The following is an 18,167-nucleotide window of genomic DNA, read 5'->3' on the forward strand; positions in this document are numbered from 1 at the left end:
TCCTAAACCTCTACATGAATGCTGTTTTCCTAAACCATTACAAGAATTCTGCTTTCCTAAACCTTAAACATGAATTCTGTTTGTCTAAACCTCTGCATGAATTCTGTTTTCCTTAACCTTTCCATGGGTTCTGTTTCCCCAAACCACTGTTGCATGAATTCTGTTTTCCCAAAAGTTTCCACGAATTACTCTTTAACCTTTACACAATTCTCTTCTTCACCTTTACGTGAATTCTGTATGCTTTAACCTTTAAAGTGAACATAAAATCTGCCACTGTATATACATAGAAAAAATGATATAGCACACAGTTATGGCACTGACGGACAATTCACTCAGAGTAGCCATGTTGTAGAAGCCTTTATGAACTTGGCTACTTACTAGCACTGAAAGCGTCATGTGATAATTCACTCTCACATCAAAAACCCTATTACCTCTCGATTGTCAGTGTGGTTTCTTACAGTGAACAGACAGATATAAATGCATAATAATATAAATGATTTTTCAGTTACCTTAAGTGTTCAAATGATGCATTTTGAACCACAGATTTAAGAGCAGGGAACTGAGAACGGCTGCCCGTGTAACAATGCATACATGTTGGGCAGGATACTACAGTAACTTGTCAGAGTGAGCTGGCAAGAAAATCTCCTTGCGAGAGTCATTGCTTGAAGAAAAAAAATAGTGACTATGCATAATTTTTCCTTAGCAAAATCAGATTTATTATGAAAATATCTTCTCAAAATCTGAATGAAAAATCTGTTATCAATCAGTAGGTCCTGCTATGTTTGGTAAAATCCCTGAAGTCGGTACAGCCAGTTAGGGCAAATGCTTACACCTATGCAGGACGAGCAGGATCGCTAAAACACAACACTTGTGTGAACAAACATCTCCTTGACCAGGTGTCAAACTAAAAGAAACATCAAGCCTTTGAACACAGAACAGAGCTGATACTCTTTGGTTGGGTACCAGGCATTTTTGCTTGTATTTTCTGCCTGTCACATTGTTTCTGTTCTAAACCTTTACATCAGCTGTTTTCCTTAACCTAGAGGTATATACATGGATTTCCTTGCTAAGCCCAGGTGTGAATGTCTTACCTGGGAAGAGTGACACCACAGACAAGAGGATGCCACACAGCTTCTGGACAGGTGCTCCACTGAACAGGACCTGAAACATACACCATACAATCATTACCTCATTTTGTCTGTTTCTCCACTGTGATTCGTATTTTCCTCACATGACAAAGTAGCCACATTACCAATGTGTCCAGGTGAACACCCAGGCTCAGCTCACCAGACATGAGAAAACGTAGTGTGGACAGACTCAACAGATTGGTCAGTTCTCATGCATTTACATTTTGCTGAAGAAATGACCAAAAATGCTTACACACAAAAATCAGGTACTTTATTCATAAACTTGACCAAATGTTTATTTAAAGGCTCAAAACGGACAGTTATAATGTACTCTATTTCTTCTCATTTTTGGGAGACCTGGTCTGTTCATTTTAGCCAATATACATGTAAATATAGCAGGATTTTGTGCTTTCCAAAAGGCTGTTAGAGAAATGTAATATTCTACTTTCAAAACTCCTAATATCTGTCTCAAAACTTAGTAGAATTAGGCTAATCGTTTCAGTTTTACCCTTTGAGATTTGCCTTATTCCTAGACAATTGAGGCTCTGGCATAAAGCACAGATGTTCCATTTTCAGTTTTACCCTTTGAGATTTGCCTTGTTCCTAGACAACTGACGCTCTGGCATAAAGCATAGATGTTCCATTTTCAGTTTTACCCTTTGAGATTTGCCTTATTTATCGACAATTGAGGCTCAGCATAAAGCATAGATGTTCCATTTTCAGTTTTACCCTTTGAGATTTGCCTTATTCCTAGACAACTCATGCTCCGGCATAAAGCATAGATGTTCCATTTTCAGTTTTACCCTTTGAGATTTGCCTTATTCCTAGACAACTCATGCTCCGGCATAAAGCATAGATGTTCCATTTTCAGTTTTACCCTTTGAGATTCGCCTTATTCCTAGACAACTGAGGTTCGGCATAAAGCACAGATGTTCCATTTTCAGTTTTACCCTTTGAGATTTGCCTTATTCCAAGACAATTGAGGTTCGGCATAAAGCACAGATGTTCCATTTTCAGTTTTACCCTTTGAGATTTGATTTATTCCTAGACAACTGAGGCTCTGGCATAAAGCATAGATGTTCCATTTTCAGTTTACCCTTTGAGATTTGCCTTATTCCTAGACAACTCATGCTCTGGCATAAAGCACAGATGTTCCATTTTCATTTTTACCCTTTGAGATTTGCCTTATTCCTAGACAACTCATGCTCCGGCATAAAGCATAGATGTTCCATTTTCAGTTTTACCCTTTGAGATTTGCCTTATTTCTAGACAACTGAGGCTCTGGCATAAAGCACAGATGTTCCATTTTCAGTTTTACCCTTTGAGATTTGCCTTATTCCTAGACAACTGAGGCTCTGGCATGAAACACAGATGTTCCATTTTCAGTTTTACGCTTTGAGATTTGCCTTATTTCTAGACAATTGAGGCTCGGCATAAAGCACAGATGTTCCATTTTCAGTTTTACCCTTTGAGATTTGCCTTATTCCTAGACAACTGAGGTTCGGCATGAAGCATAGATGTTCCATTTTCAGTTTTACCCTTTGAGATTTGCCTTATTCCTAGACAACTTATGCTCGGCATAAAGCACAGATATTCCGTTTTCAGTTTTACCCTTTGAGATTTGCCTTGTTCCTAGACAACTGACGCTCTGGCATAAAAGATAGATGTTCCATTTTCAGTTTTACCCTTTGAGATTTGCCTTATTCCCAGACAACTGAGTCAATTTTTTCAGTTTTGGCAACTAGGTATTGTGCCCTAGTGGAATTGATTGATGTTGACATATGACAAACAGATTACTGAATAAATGTGGGCAAGCTCATTCACACTTTGGGGACACCAAAAATAGAAACTCGCCCACATCAGCCTGCAATCATTCAATAACCTATGTAAATATCTGTCCATCACATGCTGCAAAAAGTGTCTCGTCCAAGGTTTACTATGAGAATACTGGTTCCCTCCTGCATGCCATTATACATGTCATAAATATATGGCTATGCTGTTGAAAGTCAATGAAAGAAAGAAATAAATCAACAAACAAATAAATAAATGTAATACCCTCTTTTCAAGCAGGATGAGTTTGAAGAGCAGGACAATCTTGTGTTTGAACAGCCATACTAAATCTCTGGGGGACAGACCTGGAAATGGATAGAAATTTTACCCTTGTAAATACAAATATTAAAGGATTAGTGTTCAGATTTATTAACTATTCATAATTAGCTACCCCTGTGTATATTATTAATCGTTAAATTAAGTTTAAACAAATATTCAAAAGGTACAATAATCCGAGTAATCTGACGCTTAAAGTCATTAGATAACGAGAGAGGTTTGCGGCATGTTTTCCACTAACACTCGGCAGTCTCCACCGAATTACGTCGCACAAAGTCCAACTTTTATGAGCTGTCAGAACTTTGCAATTTAGTTCAGTGTTAAAAATGTTACATGAGCATATCAAATTTCTCCTTGAAACGGCTTGAGTAAGTAATTAGAACCTCTATTCAACCTTTAAGAAGTTCTTTGCTTTATTATATTTCCTCTCTGTATCCTTCAACCTAAGTTCAAAATATTTTGGCAGTTGGGTATTGTGGGTAATTAATCATCTGATGACGATTACCCAATAATTAATTACCCAATAAGATGTGTGTACCCATCTAGATCTCCATGGTCTCTTTGTGGTTTTCACTGGTTTTTTATGGACAGAATAAATATTTTTCTAATGTTGGAGGAGAGTATAAATATAAAACTTAAAATATGCTAATTTGTGGGAAATGTGAATTGTCCCAGTTTTACTTTCATTCCATATTTTTATTTCGCCTGTAAACATCATGACATGTTCCTTGAGTTTGACCTAAACCACCAGTAAGCACACTAAAATAGAAATGAATGTTTACCTAGGTAAATTCTTGACTCGTCCAAAAGGCCCTCAGTTAGCGTTAAGTTTAGATGGCTGTAAGTCTGCTCCAGCAATTCCACCTTCGTAAAGTCCCTTTCGTCAAAGTAAGCATGTGTGATCAACTCTAGTTTAGCTTGAATCAGTCCATACAGAGGCTGCAACAAAAATACCAAACTACAGGTGTAACTCAGGTAAAACACAGGTGTTCAGACTAAACAGAGGCTGTAATAAAAGCACCAAACTGCAGGAGTAACTCAGGTAAAACACAGGTGTTCAGTCCTCAGAGAGGCTGCATTAAAAACACCAAAATACAGGTATAACTCAGGTAAAGCACAGATGTTCAGTAAATATAGATGCTGCAAGTAAAACACACAGATGTACCTACAGATGTACCTCAGGTAAAGCACAGATGTTAGGTACAAACAGAGGCTGCTTAAAAAAAACCAGACTACAAGTGTAACTCAGGTAAAACAAAGGTGTTCAGTCCTCACTGAGGCTGCATTAAAAACACCAAACTACAGGTGTATATCAGGTAAAACACAGGTGTACAGTCCATACAGAGGCTTCAATTAAAAACACCAAACTGCAACTGTAACTCAGGTAAAACACAGGTGTTCAGTCCATACAGAAGCTGCAATAAGAACATCAAACCGCAGGTATGGCTCAGGTAAAACATAGGTGTCCAGTTCATACAGAGGCTGTAATTTAAAAAAAACGCAAAATACAGGTGTGACACAGGTAAAACACAGGTGTTCAGTACACACAGAGGCTGCAACTGAAAACACCAAACACAGGTGTAACTCAGGTAAAACACAGGTGCTCAGTCCATACAGAGGCTGCAAGTAAAAACACAAAGCTGCAGTTGTAACTCAGGTAAAACACAGGTGTTCAGTCCATACAGCTGCAAGAAGAACATCAAACTGCAGGTATGGCTCAGGTAAAACATAGGTGTCCAGTTCATACAGACGCCGTAATAAAAAAACCCCCAAAATACAGGTGTAACTCAGGTAAAACGCAGGTGTTCAGTCCTCACAGAGGTTGCAAGTAAAAATACCAAACACAGGTGTAAATCAGGTAAAACACAGGTGTTCACTCCTCACAGAGGCTGCAAGTAAAAACATAAAGCTGCAGTTGTAACTTAGGTAAAACACAGGTGTTCAGTCCATACAGCTGCAAGAAGAATATCAAACTGCAGGTATGGCTCAGGTAAAACACAGGTGTTCAGTCCATACAGCTGCAAGAAGAACATCAAACTGCAGGTATGGCTCGGGTAAAACACAGGTGTACAGTCCATACAAAGGCTTCAATTAAAAACACCAAACTGCAACTGTAACTCAGGTAAAACACAGGTGTTCAGTCCATACAGAAGCTGCAAGAAGAACATCAAACTGCAGGTATGGCTCAGGTAAAACACAGGTGTTCAGTCCATACAGCTGCAAGAAGAACATCAAACTGCAGGTATGGCTCAGGTAAAACACAGGTGTTCAGTCCATACAGCTGCAAGAAGAACATCAAACTGCAGGTATGGCTCGGGTAAAACACAGGTGATAAGTACATGTACATACAGAGGCTACAATAAAAACAGCAAAGCACAAGTGTAACTCTGGTAAACACAGGTGTTCAGTTCTCCCTGAGGCTGCAATAAAAACACCAAACTACAGACATAACTCAGGTAGAACAAAGGTGTTCAGTCCTCATTGAGGCTGCAATAAACACACCAAACTACTGGTGTAACTCAAGTAAAACACAGGTGCTCAGTCCATACAAAGAACACAATAAAAATGCTGATAGTGTGACTGATCATCACCTTTGCAAGATCAACAGTATCCTCAGAATCAGACAAGATGACTAACTTTGTCATGTACCAAATTGTACTGATTTTTTGACTGGTAGAGTATTTCCATTATATGACGAGAACAAGCAGTTATGCTGGAAGGAAACCAGGTATAGCCCGGGGGGGAACCCACAACCATCCGCACCTTGCTGAAAGATCTTCCCATATGACAGAAGAGGACGCCCGCATGAGCTGGACTTGGACTCACAGCGACCACATTGGTAAGAGGTTCCCCAAGTCATTGTGCTACACTTGCAGTAGCACGCCAACGACTCAGCCACTGAAGCTAAACAAACTGGTACGTCGGGTACAGTAAGTTTTAATATCTGCACATAATGTACTAGTGTGTGTAAAACACCTACATATGTAGACTTACCAGCTTGCTGAGGACACAGACACTCTTCTGCACAGTACTCCTGGTCACATCCGCAGTCTTGTTCTTCAGGTCCTAACACATGTAAGTCCAGGACGAAAATTAGATCACAAGCAATATATGCTGTACACACTCATTTAAAATAGAGATATTCCACCTTCCTGAATTACTGACTTTGTAATGTAAGATCATCAGTCACATGTAAAATGAACTCCAAATTTTAAAAGACTACTTCAGATCCAAGAGAAAAGAGAGCAAATTTGTTTTGTTTTTTATGGAAACTGCTTTAAGAAACAGAGCTCAAAGCATGGTTTACAACGATTTACTACATAGATGTATCACACCATTTTGCTGGGTATACATGTAACTCAGCGTTTGTGTAGTTTTCTGTACACAATGCATGCCAAATGTGACAGGAGCACGTTCTTCAAGTGCAGTTTAATAGGTTAGGCAAACATGACACCAAGAGTTAACAATAGTTTTGAGGAAAAATAAAATGACCTCTTTTGTTCTAAACAACACATGTATATGTATCAGTGGGTCTTGAAATGCATTAGGGCTACTGCATGTATATAAATGTCATGAGGATTATATCCAGAGCCAGGCAAACAGGTAAAGCGACGAGCCCATGCCATCCTCAACACTCCAGGATTCAAATATTTAACAGCCTTCACATCAGTTCAAGAAAACCTTTAAGAATAAGTAATTTAAATAAATAAATCAATTTTAGCAGTCTTTATGTTTTTGTTGTCTTTCAAGTAAATAGTAACTTTATACAGCAACCTTGGCATCCATCTGTCTGTAACAGGATACACCATATATGGTTTCCTGTTTTCCATCTCTGGCTGGCAAGTGAAAATAAATGGTGTCTGAAAAAAAAATATATATATATATGTGTGTATATACATATAGAAATACAGGATGTTGGATCAGGGGAGAGAACTCTTTTAAGGAAGCTTTGTTATCACGTCCTGAAATGTTCACCTTGCAGGACATCAGTATTTCAGAACAGATTCTTAAAACGTTTAAGCTGGTTTAAGCCTTCAGCAATTTTGCGCAGACCTTTCGTTCAACCTTTAACATGAAGACACTATTTTGTTGTATAAAATTCAGCAAAATTCAGCTGGAAAACTTTGACACTTTAAGATACACTGTAGCCCATCCAGGCAGAGTGAAGAGGACTACGCCCTCAAGTCTGGTGTTAGTCAAATTACACAGGATCGTCCTTTCTCAATCTTTTCAGGTGAAGTACTTTTCCAAATACATGTACTCAAATGTACAGTGTTGCCATGAAAAACTAGGCATCACAAAAAGAGCCATTTTTACAAAACATTTTTCATTTCTGACAGGTTATTGCTTGCTGTACTGAAAAAAGTGACAAAATTTATTAAAATCAAAGCGAAGCATTTCTGTACACAATCCCAAGGTACAAACACCAAAAGTTTACAGATTGACACATGGGCGTACATTGCCTTACTCATGCATAAAAAGCTGCCTTCATTTAAATGTACACATTTGATTGAAACTTCCACCTTGGGTATAATACTTACCCTTAATATAATTGTGCGCGCCATCAGGTAGAGCTAACGAGGGTAGATGGCGCCACTCATCAGGTGTGTCATGGCTATCTACTGCCCCTCCTGGAATTAGTGGAGGATAGGAATATTCAACCTGAAACAAAATTGAAAGGACTGAATTAATGTATTATTTTATGCAAACATAAAATCATTCATTTCTGCACAGTACACTACAGATTATAAGTCATGCCTCAGACATAACATGCATGGTAAAACATTTGTGCTGCTATTTTAAACATCACATATCAGTAGACAATCAAACATCCAGTTTTATACAGAGATAATAATACAAAAAATCCAGCTCTTTTGAAGAAGATACATATATGCAGATATAATAGTTCTTTCTGCTGGGAAATTTCCAAAAATTTTGGTGAAAAAAACATTGAATATTTTGTTACGACAAACTTACAACCACAAAAGACATTTAACAAGTTTCATTTTAGCCACCAGTCCCAAATTCTAAGCTTGTGAGTTCTTGGCCGATAAACTTGACAGCCTAAAATTTCTCCTTGTAATCAAAAAATATTGTTCACATATCAGACAATATGATTAATGTACATCCAGAAAACTAGAAGACTTTGTTACCTGCATTGTTTTGTTATAAAAACTGTGACAAGAGTTTAGTGCAAGAAATCACTGGATCTCTTCAGGGGAGATTATCCAGATCAGCTGTTGCTACTTCCACTAAACATACTTTATCTACTTTATTTGTCAGCAAAATGTTTCACATCAAAAGTTTCACTTGATGCAACAATAAACTTAAAGATTTACTGTTAATTATAATTATACGGAATTTTCTGGTCTCATGGTTAACTTGCCATAGTGGTATAGTGCAACACTAAACAAAATAAATACTCCATCTGAGGCCAACATTTCCTCGATATATATTCACCCCATTCTCCACACTACTGACTGCATCGTTTACGTTGGTGGAGCATTCACTATGCACAGAGCACAAGTAAATAGGTGAGTTAGACTAGTATGGTTCCTTTATATGGAAATAAGGTAACAGCTCTTCTAGCCCAACTATAATAGGTCAACCATTTCTGCACATGCTGGAAAGGAATTAACAGCCAGCTTATTTTCTAAACTTATTTGAGAAGTGACATCAGGACAAACAAGTAAGGAATCAATATAAACATAGATCCCATATATGCGTTAGAGATTGATCTTCAAGATGAACGACTGATACAGGCTCTTATCATGACACACCTTTGACAGTATGCAGTGGCGTATATGTATACAGTTGACAGGTGACATATTTGTCAGGTTGGAGTGCTTTCATGACACACAAGTGACTCAGGCAAAAGGGTGCCAAACAGACAAACGTGTGTTGTCCGTGAACAAAAAGCACCAATCTATAGATGGGCTTTAAACCCTGTAAGTTCACAAAGATATGGACGACACAGGGCGGGGGGTTCTCGCAAACTGACGCAGTCAAAAGGTGAGATTTTACGGTACTTCCTAGACTGAATACACATCTGGCATAGCCAGGTCTGTCAGCCCAACGGTGCCATTAGCAGCTACTGTAAAATCACGCCTTTTAACAGCATTAGTTTGCAAGCTCCCCCACCCTGTCTCACCTCAATCTGTGTAACCTCACGAGATTCCTCAAATTCTGCTTATTCAGGCTATTCATGGTTTGTGCCGATGTATTTTATTGTTATTATCCCATATCCAATACCAAATAACAAAAGCAGGACAGCATGCTGCTGTGCCTCGTATCACAAGAACTTGTGTAAGTTCTACAGCCCTCAGAGTGCCTCACAACAAATGCATGCAGTACAGCTGAATCCTAACCATCAATCCTCCGCCCACCGTGGCCAGAGGATACGCTGACGGTCGGCCCATGGTCAGCATACGACCATACGAACAGCATGCACCAACATACGCGTTCGCGGCCTGTTTCCTTCGGCCATCGTATGTGGACCCTCAGCTGACCCTCAGCCAACTGTCATCGGAAGTCAGCCCATGATCATGTTTTAACGCTAAATACGGACTGATTTTCTGCAAACCGTCTAGGTCTATATGTATATATACACATACACATGAACACATGCGATGTACACCCCAGGCCTATATACACACACGTACACATGGACACATGCGATGTACTCCCCAGGCCTATATACACACGTACACATGGACACATAGGATGTACTCCCCAGGCCTATATACACATGGACACATGCGATGTACTCCCCAGGCCTATATACACATGTACACGTGGACACATGTGATGTACACCCCAGGCCTATATACACATGTACACATGGACACATGCGATGTACTCCCCAGGCCTATATACACATGTACACGTGGACACATGTGATGTACACCCCAGGCCTATATACACATGTACGTGTGGACACATGCGATGAACGCCCCAGGCCTATATAAACAAGTACGCATGGACACCTGCGATGTACGCCCCAGCCTATATACACACGTATGCGTCAACACCTGCGATGTACGCCCCAGCCTATATACACAAGTACGAGTGGACACCTGTGATGTACGTCCCTGCCTATATACGCATGTACATGTGGACATCTGCGATGTACGCCCCAGGCCTATATACACATGTACGCATGGACACATGCAATGTACACCCCAGGCCTATATACACACGTACACATGGACATGTACACGTGATGTGTGCCCCAGGCCTGTATACACATGTACGTGTGGACATCTGCGATGTACGCCCCAGCCTATATACACATTTACACGTGGACACCTGCGATGTATGCCCCAGCCTGTATACATTTGTATATAGGCCTAGGGCATACATCGCATGTGTTGATGCGCACATGTGTATATAGGCCTGGGGCGTACATCGCAGGTGTCCACTCGTACATGTGTATATAGGCTGGGGCGTACATCGCAGGTGTCCACTCGTACATGTGTATATAGGCTGGGGCGTACATCGCAGGTGTCGACGCGTACGTGTGTATATAGGCCTGGGGCGTACATCACAGGTGTCCATGCGTACTTGTTTATATAGGCCTGGGGCGTTCATCGCATGTGTCCACGCGTACATGTGTATATAGGCCTGGGGCGTACATCACAGGTGTCCCTGCGTACATGTGAGTATAGGCCTGGGGCGTACAACACATGTGTTGATGCGTACATGTTTATATAGGCCTGGGGCGTACATCACAGGTGTCCACGCCTGCATGTGCGTATAGGCCTGGGGCGTACATCGCATGTGTCCACGTGTACAGGTGCATATAGGCTTGGGGCGTACATCACAGGTGTCCATGCGTACATGTGAGTATAGGCCGGGGGCGTACAACACATGTGTTGATGCGTACATGTTTATATAGGCCTGGGGCGTACATCACAGGTGTCCACGCCTGCATGCGCGTATAGGCCTGGGGCGTACATCGCATGTGTCCACGTGTACAGGTGCATATAGGCTTGGGGCGTACATCGCATGTGTCCACGCGTACATGTGCGTATAGGCCTGGGGCGTACATCTCAGGTGTCCATTCATACATGTGTATATAGGCTGGGGCGTACATCGCAGGTGTTGACGCGTACGTGTGTATATAGGCTGGGGCGTACATCGCAGGTGTCCATGCGTACTTGTTTATATAGGCCTGGGGCGTTCATCGCATGTGTCCACGCGTACATGTGTAGATAGGCCTGGGGCGTACATCACAGGTGTCCATGCGTACATGTGTGTATGGGCCTGGGGCGTACAACGCATGTGTTGATGCGTACATGTCTATATAGGCCTGGGGCGTACATCACAGGTGTTTACGCCTGCATGTGCGTATAGGCCTGGGGTGTACATCCCATGTGTTCACGCGTACATGTGCGTATAGGCCTGGGGCGTACATCGCATGTGTCCATGCGTACATGTGCGTATAGGCCTGGGGCGTACATCACATGTGTCCATGCGTACATGTGCGTATAAGCCTGGGGCGTACATCGCATGTGTCCACGCGTACATGTGTATATAGGCCTGGGGCGTAAATTGCAGGTGTCCACACCTACATGTGTATATAGGCCAGAGGCGTACATCGCATGTGTCCACACATACATGTGTATATAGGCCGGGGGCGTACATCGCAGGTGTCGACGCGTACGTGTGTATATAGCCTGGGGCATACATCGCATGTGTCCACGTCTACATGTGTATATAGGCCTGGGGTGTACATTGCATGTGTCCACGTGTACATGTGTACATGTGTATATAGGCCTGGGGCGTACATCGCAGGTGTCCACACGTACATGTGTATATAGGCCTGGGGCTTAAAATCATAAAACACACTGTCTGGTGCCTCTTGACGTCACAATTACAAACGTGCAAGAATTATTTTTGTACTATTTTTGTGTTGTTTTTATGTTATGACCAAAAAACCAGCAAAAATTTGACAAAACCGTCCTATGTAAATAACACCGGAGTTTCATGCTAGACTTTATGAAACCACTGACTGCAGTTTACCGTGGGAACGGGCATGAGCCCTGCAACAATGTATTCTTTCTCCCTGTTGTCCTCGGCTATCAGCCGAAGCAGCCTAATCTCTATGTTAGTCTTCAGTAATTGGTCCATTGAAAATGCTGCCCGGCATTAAATCTGGTAAAATCCTTTCCATTTTTTTTTTTGCTTTTTTTATTATCATGAACTTTATATACACCAGGCTACCAGAAGTGGTGGACTATTAGTGGTCTAGACCCCCGCAATGCTGTTGGATAACAGCTTTAATTTATTTGATAGTTGTTAAATTACATACTCAAGAAATTTTCAATTATACAACAGTGGACTGGTCAATTTTATAAGTGAATGAAACTGGTAAACCAAAGACCTTTGACAAATTTGTGCATTATTTGACATACAGATATGCACACCAATACTTTGGAAGGCAAATAGCTTTCAACAACTGTGCTATCTGCTGGATGATGGAGTTCTACCATACATAATCAACATCACCAACGTGACCGTCATGACAAGCATGTACTTATCCTCAAATGAGAACTGCTCTCAGTTCCCACCTTTATATTGCTTTTTGACCTACAAAAGGAGTTGAGCTGGTGCATGGCCAAATCAACCCCCCACCCCAGGTCCCTAAGATGATACTGGTGTAACAGCAAGGTAACAGTAAGGTATCATGAAACAATACATGCAAATAAAAATACCAAATCTGATAGTGCACAAGAGCTTGCCTGTAAAAGAAAGATGCAAAACTTCATCTCAATACATAAAGAGCTTTTTAGATGACAATGACATTTTAATTTTAGTATGTTGAGTGATAACCAGTCTAGCAAGGTTAAAAGCACCTGTCTTTCAATAGTTAACTAGGAAACACTAGGGCTCAAACCCAGGTACAGATAGGGAATTTATAAATTATCCTCATTCCCACTGGTTGTGTGTGGCCTGAATGACAATAAGTGGTCGACAATGCTGGTGTGGCCATTTGTGAAATATGAAGTTCATTGAAGGCCAAGGAAGTACATTGCCAAAGGTTGGTTGTTTACTATAGGCACTTCAGTTTCCTCCAGCTAAGCAAACTGACTGCCATCAGGCCATCATCAAAACTATTGTTGGGGAGTAATTACTCACCAACCCTACAAATAACGATCCAACTCAAAAATATTTATTTGGCTTTTTAACTTCTTTAAAATTCCTATCTCTTCTGTTAGCTAGAATAAAAGAAACTAGAATGCTGATGTCAGAAATACCCCCCTTCCATCCTCACCATTCCAAAAGTAAAAGAAACAAAACTAAGAAAACCTTAAAAGAATTGACAGGACATCATGTTCTTTAGCTTGGCTTCATATAGATTGTCTCATGAGTCATTTGTGGTGTGCACTGATTGCCCTACTGGTACATCCAATTTAAATGGAGAAATGTAGCTCTCTGAAGAGAACACAGCTGGAAATTTTTGCGTATACATGTAGTTAGAATATGTCAGTATGGATTAGTTGAAGTTTCATGGAAATAAGTTCAGTGCTTCAGGAAGAGTTGCATGGACAAGCTGTGAATATATGGAAAAGCAACACTGGGCAAAGTTCTAAATGGGGGTATTTATGAAAATAATTAACCTGAGTACCATTAAACTTAAGCACGCACAAGTTCAGATGATAGGCAAGATGTATGCTAAGTTTCATCACTCAGCGCAGTAGTTTGGGTGGGGATGGTGATTCCGGTATTCTAGCTGCAACCTGTGGACCTCTGCTTCAAATACCATCCATAACATATACATGTACCTTAACACTGATTGACTTTTTCAGTAATTAACACACACATATGGAGTATCTCCCTCACGCTGAGCTACCACACTTAATATTTACCTTAACACTGAATAATGAGACAGGAACAGTTGAATTTGTAAAATGAATTTGGGTTACAATTTATTAAGAAAACATAACAACATGTATTAATGAAAATACTGTAAATGCTCTATTCTCCAAATGTTAGAGTCAGTGAGTGAGTGCTTGGGGTTTAACATCATGCTTAATAATTTTTCAGTCATATGACGACAAAGGAATCCTTAGAGCGCATGTAATGTGCCTCCTTGTTGCAGGATGGATTTCCACCATTCTTTTATCTCGTGCTGCTTCACTGAGATGCCTTACCGAAGGTAAATAAGCTGCCCCTGCCTGAGCCATGATGCGGGTCATCTAGTTGTTGCACTATCCCCTTTATGCTGAATGCCGAGGCAGTTACAACTTTCTCTTTTAAAGTCTTAGGTGTGGCTCAACCCAGGATTAACCCTGGATCTACCACTCCCAAAGCGGACACTCTACCAACTGTGCTATTGGGGCCAGTGTCAAATGTTAGAAACTGTTACATAAAGATTAGATTAGTAAAGTAATTGATTCATTGCTTTCATTTGTTATAGCTGTTGTTAGATGCATACCTGTATGTCATAGGTATGACATAAGCTCCTGATGTAGTCCACAAACATGATAAGCGAGGGAAGGTCACATGGAGTTTGTACAGGGAAGTTAAAAAGCAGCAAAAGACAGCGATAGCAAATTTTGAGCTTGTTTTGGGGAAAACATAGGGAATATAGGAATTTTTATTTATTTATTTGATTGGTGTTTTACGCCGTACTCAAGAATATTTCACTTGTACGACTGCGGCCAGCATTATGGTGGGTGGAAACCAGGCACAACCCGGGGGAAACCCACGACCATCCGCAGGTTGCTGGCAGACCTTCCCACGTACGGCCGGAGAGGAAGCCAGCATGAGCTGGTCTTGAACTCACAGCGACCGCATTGGTGAGAGGCTTCTGGGTCACTACATTACGCTAGCGCGCTAACCGACTGAGCCACGGAGGCCCCTTAGGAATTTTTAAGCAAATATAGAAAAATATGGGGGGTCCTGGAAAACATAATAAATAGAGGAACACTGTGAGGCGTGGTTCTTGAGAGGAAATTGGGATTATATTGCTCGCGGGATGGTTAACTTTAATGAGTTAAATAAATTAAGAACAAAAATCGCAATAAAATCATAACTTTATCATTAAATCAAATACTTAAGACTGTTTCACGTTTAAAAAATGAAAAAACACAATTTGTCTACAAAGCATTAAAAGCAAAAGTAGAAAGCAAAAGTACGCCAATATCTGGCCAAAGAAATTCAATGTTACGGACTGTGACATTTGTTGACAGACAAGACACTGCAGAATATGCTGATGTTGTTGTTGTTGCCAGAGCCTGGGGAAGCACCTGGCGCAAACTTCCATCATTTTTACCTGACAACCTTTCTTGTGATGAAATCCAACTACGACCACGTGCAGAACAGGCGATTCCTCGACGATCGGAGAAGATGCCATCTTTTTTAGCCTCTATCAACTGTTTCCAGAGGCAACTTTGTCATGACACTTTTTTTCTCTCTCCCATTTAACAGTCGACCACTTCCGCAGGCCAGCAGAGGGCGGATTGTGTTGGAGTTTCCCCCCCTTGACTGTCAAACCCAGCCGATGTTGCCTCTCACTAGTGGGTCTACTATTAAGAAGCTGACTTGAACAGCCTCAAGTGTTACTACGGTTGCTGTGTTTTCCGCTTTGTACATTTTATAAACCACTCACTTCGCTCAAAAGTTCGAATGTAAAATGTAACAACAAATGTCTCCGAACAGGTGAAAAAAAAGAAAAAGAAATACGGAGATGAATTGTTCATAGCCAGTATCAACACCGATCAATTTGTAGGCTACGCACGCGCCTGTTTAGATCTGTTATTCGATACATTCACATGTACACTACCGGGTATGTACACGTGCAATACCGTATATGTACAAGTAAAATAGCGGGTAATTATATGTATGTGTACAGTGCGTCTATTGCGCCTGCCAGATCGGCTTAATAAGTTTTTAATACTACGAATAACCTCCATATCTTGGCCTTGAGGAGCCAGCTGCTATCAGAATTTTATATACCGGTGGCCTACTTGAAAATGTGCAATGTGTAGGCTATCTAGGCCTGTATTTAATGATAAACGGGTATATTGATATCAATGTAGACCGCCCATGTACTGTAGACATACAGTGTAGTCATTTGTTTTCCAGCAAGCCCATATGTAGTCATCTGTATGCCAGCAAGTCCATGTAGTCATTTGTTTGCCAGCAAGTCCATGTAGTCATCTGTTTGCCAGCAAGTCCTTGTAGTCATTTGTTTGTTAGCAAGTTCATGTGTAGTCATTTGTTTGTCAGCAAGCCCATGTAGTCATTTGTTTTCCAGCAAGTCCATGTGTAGTCATTTGTTTGTTAGCAAGTTCATGTGTAGTCATTTGTTTGTCAGCAAGCCCATGTAGTCATTTGTTTCCAGCAAGTCTATGAGTAGTCATTTGTTTGTTAGCAAGTCCATATGTAGTCATTTGTTTTCCAGCAAGTCCATGTGTAGTCATTTGTTTGTTAGCAAGTCCATGTGTAGTCATTTGTTTGTTAGCAAGTCCATATGTAGTCATTTGTTTTCCAGCAAGTCCATGTGTAGTCATTTGTTTTCCAGCAAGTCCATGTGGTCTTTTGTTTTCCAGCAAGTCTATGTAGTCATTTTTTCCATCAAGCCCATGAGGTCATTTGTTTGTTAGCAAGTCCATGAGGTAATTTGTTTTCCAGCAAGTCCATGTATTCATTTGTTTCTTAGCAAGCCCATGTAGTCATTTGTTTGTTAGCAAGTCCATGTAGTCACCTGTTTGCCAGCAAGTCCATGTAGTCATTTGTTTGTCAGCAAGCCCATATAGTCATCTGTTTGCCAGCAAGTCCTTGTAGTCATTTGTTTGCCAGCAAGTCCAGTTAATCATTTGTTTGTTAGTAATTCCATGTGTAGACATTTGTTTTTTAGCAAGCCCATGTAGTCATTTGTTTACCAGTAAGACGATGTAGTCATTTGTTTGCCTACAAGTCCATATGTAGTCATTTGTTTGCCAGCAAGTCCATATGAAGTCGTTTGTTTTCCAGCAAGTCCATGTAGTCGTCATTTGTTTTCCAGCAAGTCTATGTGTAGTCATTTGTTAGTTAGCAAGTCCATGTGTAGTCATTTGTTTGTTAGCAAGTCCATATATAGTCATTTGTTTTCTAGCAAGTCCATATGTAGTCATTTGTTTGTCTATGTAGTCCATGTAGTCATTTGTTTTCTTGCAAGTCGGTGTTGTCATTTGTTTAGTAGTCACCCCACGTAGCTATCTGTTTGCCTACAAGTTCTTGAAGTCATTTGTTTGGGATGGGGCTAGACGGCTGGAGATGCCCTGAAATCGTTTTACGTCTTTTCATTCTTCTTATGGTTCCATTGTAGATTTATGTACAGGGCACATATGTGTGAATCACTTTTCATTTTGTTCGTCGACATTAAATTGGTTGGACTTTACTTTTGATTTATTTTACGTTTTACTTCTTTTATATCTTCTCATGAAAAGTGGTATACGGTCATGGCGCGTACAGGCCGTACTACTTCAGATGTCTCTGCCTATACATATACAACCTTCATAATGTAATCTCCAAAATAGATGGGTTATAACAAGCTACATGTATACCAGATAGCAGGGTTTTTTAGGACATAAATGTACTCCAAATGAATATTAGCGATTTAATCCATATTCATTGTGTGTGTGTGTGTGCGTATTGTGTGTGCGTATACATGTACGTGTTTGTGTGTGTGTGTGTGTGTGTGTGTGTGTGTGTGTTGTATATACGTGTGCGTGTGTTTGTGTGTATATGTGTGTGTGTGTGTGTGTGTGTGTGTATTGTGTGTGCGTGTGCGTGTGTGTGTGTTTCAAATTTCCTTTTAGAAAAAGGGTCTTGTCCGGGGTTGCGTAATATGTGGAGATATGGGCCAGACTGCTATTCAGACTGCTTTTCACAGAAGCGCCCTCTAGAGTTGGAATCGGGAATTTTTGGCATCACGTGATAGTT

General features: G+C 40.7%; 1 protein-coding gene across 1 annotated transcript in view; it reads right to left on the minus strand.

The window, feature by feature from the left end:
* The window catches only part of LOC135477552 (late secretory pathway protein AVL9 homolog), a 38,635-nt gene extending 22,968 nt beyond the window's left edge, over positions 1-15,667 (minus strand). The window contains exons 1-7 of the mRNA XM_064757697.1: positions 15,514-15,667; positions 7,775-7,895; positions 7,008-7,093; positions 6,228-6,299; positions 4,016-4,172; positions 3,183-3,262; positions 1,092-1,161 (exon numbers count right to left, since the gene is read on the minus strand). Coding sequence (XP_064613767.1) covers positions 1,092-1,161; positions 3,183-3,262; positions 4,016-4,172; positions 6,228-6,299; positions 7,008-7,093; positions 7,775-7,895; positions 15,514-15,594 — 667 coding nt within the window. The 5' untranslated portion in view covers positions 15,595-15,667. The remainder of the gene's footprint in view (positions 1-1,091; positions 1,162-3,182; positions 3,263-4,015; positions 4,173-6,227; positions 6,300-7,007; positions 7,094-7,774; positions 7,896-15,513) is intronic.
* Positions 15,668-18,167: the final 2,500 nt, after the last annotated feature.

The sequence above is a fragment of the Liolophura sinensis genome, chromosome 11, assembly GCF_032854445.1.
Source record: "Liolophura sinensis isolate JHLJ2023 chromosome 11, CUHK_Ljap_v2, whole genome shotgun sequence".
In the NCBI taxonomy this organism is placed as follows: domain Eukaryota; kingdom Metazoa; phylum Mollusca; class Polyplacophora; order Chitonida; family Chitonidae; genus Liolophura; species Liolophura sinensis.